At 43.3% G+C, this 6,000-nt stretch overlaps 1 protein-coding gene across 1 annotated transcript; it reads right to left on the bottom strand.

Moving 5' to 3' along the window:
- Positions 1-3,530: 3,530 nt before the first annotated feature.
- LOC147883945 (UDP-glycosyltransferase 85A7-like) lies at positions 3,531-5,148 on the bottom strand. The gene is made up of 2 exons (XM_087398929.1): positions 4,567-5,148; positions 3,531-4,480 (listed from the first exon to the last, which is right to left on the bottom strand). Exons 1-2 carry the CDS (start codon positions 5,021-5,023, stop codon positions 3,531-3,533), a joined length of 1,407 nt encoding a protein of 468 aa, XP_087255055.1. The 5' UTR covers positions 5,024-5,148.
- Between the last annotated feature and the right edge of the window lie 852 nt (positions 5,149-6,000).

Here is a 6,000-nt window from a genome sequence, read left to right as displayed (position 1 = left end):
AGGCAATGACACTGCTTATGCTATAAAAGTCCAGAAGGGCAAGTATACTCCTTGCAATCACTGTGGAAAGACAAATCACCTTTCAAAGGACTGCTTCAAAATTAATCCATGCAAGCACTGTGGCAAGAACAACCATAATGAGAAGTTTTGCAGAGCCAAAGCAAAGAAAGAAAGTGCAAATCTACTTTCAGTTGAGCCTCCACAAGATGAGGCATCCCATGAAGATTATGCATTTTAAATCATCTCTATGTATGCTCCAGATCTCTCTTTTTATGTCAAGGTACTCAGCCTGGATAGTCCTCCAAAATGAATGAAATAAACTATTGTGTTTTTGTGTGTTTTGTAAACACCTCTGGTCACCTTATGATGTAGGCCATGTGTATGTTTTGCTCCATGGTACCTCCTGCAGACATTGTGTGCATGTACATGCAGGGGAGATAACCATTGGAAGGTCTTTTTGTATCCCTTTTTGTTTACCTTACACCCAAGGGAACCCTTGCTAGCATGAGAACCTAGCCATAGATTAATCCTTGACCACCATGAGATGGCATGAGAAACTATGAGACTAGATGTATCCTTGACATAGCTTGAGGCATTCCCTTGAGGGGGGGTTTGTTGGGATATCTCAAGGTGTATGCCTCAGGCACACCTTATGTTTCTATGTGTGAGTGCTAGAGGCACAGTTAGGTGCCCACAAGCACAGTTAGGTGGTGGAAGAGCCACATAGGATGATTGAGAGAATCTAGGAGCAGATTGAGGAGATGATTGTGGAGCTCTGAAGTCATCAGTGATGTCAGTGAGCATGTATGAGGTGCCTACTTAAGGACCTCACTCTTCTTCATTCTACAATGGATGTAATGCAAGTATTCTAAGTTTGTGTCCACTCTACTCTTTTCCTTCAGTTTTCCAACATACCCTTGGTGAACTTAAGGAAGCAATGATAGCCATGAAAGATGGAAAAACCCCTAGAGAATATAGCTTACATGTTGAATTCTACAAGGTCTTTTGGGAGTGGATAGGCTCTAGACTTCTGGAGGTATGGAAGGAAAGTATCTCCACCTCTTCTCTCCCTGATCACCTGAATAGTGGAAGAGTCAAACTTATTCCAAAAGACGAAAGAAAAGATTTAATAAAAAACTGGAGACCTCTGACTATGCTTACTTGCAGCCACAAAATCTTTTGCCAAGGCACTAGCACTAAGAATCCAACACAAGATGGACAGATGGATTTTGCAAGAACAGAAGGGATTCATAAAAGGGAGACACCTTCTAGAGGCTATTGTAAATATCTGGGAAGGATGTGAGCATGCTAGGGAGTCTAGTCAAGATATTTGTTTCATCAAAATAGATTTTTATAAAGCTTATGATAGGCTTGCTCGGGAGTTTCTAATGCAATCCATGAAAGACATGGGTATGGGACCAAATTTCATCGCTGCGGTCAAATTGCTGCTTTCCAATGCCTCAACCAAGGTATGCATCAATGGTGAGATTTAATCACCTTTCCAATTGAAAAGATCCATTAGGCAAGGCTGCCCCATCACCCCTCTCCTATATGCTATAGCTACGGACACGTGGGGCTAGTTGCTTATTGAAAAACGTGTGAGGGCTCAGTCAAAGGAATTGAGTTGCCTAATGGCAACCAGATGGTGATGCAACAATTTGCGGATGACACCAATCTTATGCCTAGAAACCCCATTCGTGATGTGAGTGAAGTTATGGAATGCCTGGAAACTTATTGTCTAGCTTCTGGTTCACTCATCAATCATAACAAAATAGGTTGTTGCACTCTCAGTGGAAAAGCTCAAGTTGAGCTAGATCACCTAGGTTGTTAATTGATCCAAAAAGACACTATGTTCAAACTGCTTGGCATACCCATGGGCTTTGAGGTGTCTATGAAGGATCGATGGGACTGGGTACTTAACAGGTTCAGCACACAGTTGGAAAAGTGGAGAGGATTTAAATCAAACCTGGTGGGAAGAAGGATGGCACTAAATCATTGCCTGTATCCCATAAATAGTTTTTACTTGTCTTGTTGGCATCCAAGTCAAACGGAACTGGATAAACTTGTCACCAAATGTAGATCCTTTATGAGGGGGGGTATAATAGAATCGCCAAGGTGAGATGGGACTTCTGCACTTAACTTAGAGTGAAGCAGGTCTAGGAGTGGTTGACATAAAGCAGGTGGCGGTGAAATTCGCTATGACATCAATCTTCAAATTTCTTCTAAACCCAGAACTAGATTGGGCTACACTCCTCACTCAAAACTTCAAGCTCATTCGTCTTGTCAGGGCAAAGAGGTGGAAGAATTACCCAATTCTGTCAATGGTGTTCTGTCCTTAACCCTGCACAACCAAGGGAAGTGAGTCATGGAAATCCCTATGGAGAGCACTAGAATCAATAAAAACTCAACTGCACTTCTCCAACAAAGGTTCTTTTTTTAGACTGGATTCTATTTGGGCATCAGTAATTCACAGAAATGCTTTACTTAGCAATATTTCATTCACTTGTTTGTAGCATGCCCGTCAACTAGGAAAGTCCGAAAGAAAGTGCAGATACAATTAAGCGAGCTACTTAGGAATGCATCTAAAGTCAAACACTCACGATGGGCACTCATTCGAGCACATACATTATGGCTTGTGTGGATTTCCAGAAATAAATTTCAATTTAATGATAAGCATACTAATGTAGAATATATTTTTTATGAATGGTTAGCAGGCATCGTGGATATATGATAGCAACCTTGCGTAGTTCTTCGCGGAGATCAAGAACCACAAGCTGAAAGCACCGCCAAAACTTCAACCAAGAATGCCACTTCAAGGGATTCATCTATTATGAGACTGACTCAAACTCAAACTGATTCAATTGCGACGTATCATCTGGATGATTTCAAGATGTGCAAACTTGCATATATAACTATTTTTTTGGAACATAAATGTATATCATATGAATTGTTTATAATATAAATCCATTTTTCTCAAAAAAAAGAGTAAAGAATTCTCACAGACTAGTTCAAATTGGAAAGAAAGATGACATTACCATAAATACAATGAAATATGAATTCTTATTATAATAAAGACTATAGAGAGCCTTCTTCAATGTAACACCAAAAAATATCCAATTGTACATTTGTTAAAAAGTGCTGAGGAGGCCCACATGCTCGACCTAATGGTTAGTCACAAACATCCTCTTACATCCTTAGGGTACGATGTATAAATTGTGACTCCAGGATGCAAAGGCTTATATCATTTCAGAACACCATTGAAATCTTTAGCAGATCTAGCTATTTGTACCCTATTTTTTGATGTACGAATTTCAATATACCATTGAATATCTGTAGCCAATCTAGCACTCATAGTTGTAAGAATTACATTATTGTGCTCAAAGAAGACTTGTTGCTTAGAACACATCTTCTTAGATTCTTCAAATATGATGTATAAATATTTAAAAGTGACTCCATGATGCAAAGGCTTACATCATCATTGAATATCTCTACCGAATCTAGCTATGTGCAAGGAAACACAACTAGCCAATCTAACTAGGTAGTGGTTCACATGGTGCTCTTGTGTTACTCAAAGCAATATCGTGAACAAACGTGAGGAGGTTAGCGTGAGAGGCACCCCCTTGAACAGGGACCTTCCTCACAAACTCTTTGAGCTTGAGGGCATTGCTCCTCGCAAGGTGTCCTTCCTCGCTCGCCATCAAAGCCTTCACGCCCCTCTCCACTTCTGCCCTCTCCAAACCTCCCTCCTCCGTCCTCCCCAGCTCCATCCCCACTCCCCATACTTCCTCTACATACCTTGCATTTGTCCTCTGCTCTGCCCCCCTCGGACACCCCAGCATCGCCACCCCCATCCATATACTCTCCATCGTCGAATTCCACCCGCAATGCGTCAGAAACCCCCCCACCGCTCCATGCGCTAACACCTCCACCTGAGGTGCCCACGCCACTATCAGGCCTCTGCCCTTAGTTCGTGCTTGGAAGCCCGCAGGCAGCATCTCGGATACCTCGCCCTTGACCGTGTCGGAACGCATCACCCATAAGAAGGGCTGCCCGCTGGCCTCCAGACCGAACGCCAATTCCAGGATCTCCTCTGGAGACAGCGCCGCAATGCTGCCGAATGACACGTATATGACGGAAGAGTTGGCCTGTGTATCTAACCACCTTAAGCATTCGGGTGCCCCGTTGTTCGTTTGATTTGTTGAGCCGAAAGCATGATGAAGCAATGGACCAACGGCGTAGGCTCGAACCCCAGCCTTGCGTAAACCCTCGAACGCATGGCTCTCTAATTCGTACACAGAGTGGATGAGAACCCTCTCAGCTTCCCTGGAGCGACGTCCTGCGTTCAAAGCTGCCTTGAAGCCAGGACTCGTACTGTCCGCAATACGAAGCTCCATGGGGTACTCGTCTAGAGGAAAACGAGGAAGCCCGGGTATGCAGTCAAGAAAAACGGGATTCTTGCTTCTCCAGGGGAAAGGTGCACCTACAACCAAAACGAGGAGGGTCAGCAACAGAAATCCAATTGCAAATCGTGTACACAGTTTGCAACCACTATCGCTGAAATCTTACAATTTAAACCGACGTATCCCTTCGAAAGTAGCTCAGGAAGAGCTTGAACCATCAAGTATGCCGTCGCATTGGACGTCCAGTATTCGATTCTAGGAATTCCAAGCTTATTGGCCACATCCTGAGTCCAAGCCAGATAGGGGTCTGCAACGATGCAGGAAACGGGTTGATCAAGGCTGAGTCTGCGGACGAGCTGTTCTAGGCTCTCGTGCATGGTTGGAGTGGCAGCCAAAAGGTCTTGGAAGGCCATGGTTTCAGCAGGCAATCCGTCGGGGAGAACTTCGATTCGGATGCCAGGATCTAGAGATTGGAGGCGGTTGGCTTTGGAGTGAACAGAGAAAGGTCGAGCAAAGCAAGCTAAAACGACGGAAACGCCTGCTGAGAGAAGGGCCTTGGCGAGGACGCTGCAAGCGTTGAGGTGACCCATTCCAGGCGCGGGAACTAATACAATACTGCCCATGTTGAGATTTGCGATTGGGAAGATGAACCAGTTCTCCAAATACTGCAAGCCTCTGATTGGGAAAATAAACCACTTCAATCTCTGTGATTGTGTGAGAAGCTGTGACTGTTGGGGAGATAAACCACTTGAGAGTTGTGCCCAAGCACAAGCTAATGTATGCTCGCATAGATTTATATCCAAGCGTTTGATCTCTTTTTATCATAGTGATATTGTGATTATATTGTGATTGAGTCGTAAGTCAATAGTCGCTTCCAAATAGTCCTTCTCATTGTCCCATTTCATCTACTCGTCACGCTTGACGCTATTCGTCTAGTAATACACAAACTCGTGTTCAAAGAAACACTCGTGATGCAACTCAATTACTCATTCTCCACATGAATAAGAGTCAAGACCCCGTCACGCCTTAAGCTATTCTCCTCACTGTTATGTGACTCACTACCCAAAAAGCACTCTCAATTACTAGAAGTGTATCACTACCCCAAAAACACTATTGAGATACATGAAGCATGTGCACTTTAGGGACCCTTGCTATAGCAAAACATTGACACAACCTTCCTTTGAAGCCATCAAACCCATAAGTACGCTCCTCCATGCCCCCTATTTGTGAGGTAGCTTGATGATTTCTCGGGCTCAAAGATAGTTAGACTCCCTTAAGGCTCCCTTGCATATACCGTGAATTTGCAAAATCCCTCCTAAGACTTGCACAAGATATGCTTGACATTTGTTTTGCAGAATCCAAAGTGATTTGATGGATGGAGGTACTAGTAGGAGATCTCTAATTTATGTCATGCTAGGACAGCTCAACACAATGAAGACATCAAAAGAAGCATGGGATATGTTCATAGCTCTCTATGAGTCCAAGAACACATCCAAGATTCTCACAATGAGAAACCAAATAAACCAAAGTTTCTACAATAGCAATGAAATTGGTATACTTACGTACTCAGAATCAAGGATTACAACAATCAACTCATAGT

This window comes from Dipteris shenzhenensis, chromosome 27, assembly GCF_047967505.1.
Source record: "Dipteris shenzhenensis isolate YYH24624 ecotype China chromosome 27, Dip_SZ_1.0, whole genome shotgun sequence".
NCBI lineage: Eukaryota > Viridiplantae > Streptophyta > Polypodiopsida > Gleicheniales > Dipteridaceae > Dipteris > Dipteris shenzhenensis.
The sequence above is the reverse complement of the archived record's forward strand: the minus strand, read 5'-3'. Positions and strand labels throughout refer to the sequence as shown.

Coding starts and splice junctions, on each gene's coding strand:
- LOC147883945 (XM_087398929.1), bottom strand. CDS start 5,023: ATGGGCAGTATTGTATTAGTTCCCGCGCCTGGAATGGGTCACCTCAAC. Junction 4,481..4,566: donor GGGATACGTCGGTTTAAATT/GTAAGATTTCAG, acceptor TTTTGGTTGTAG/GTGCACCTTTCCCCTGGAGA.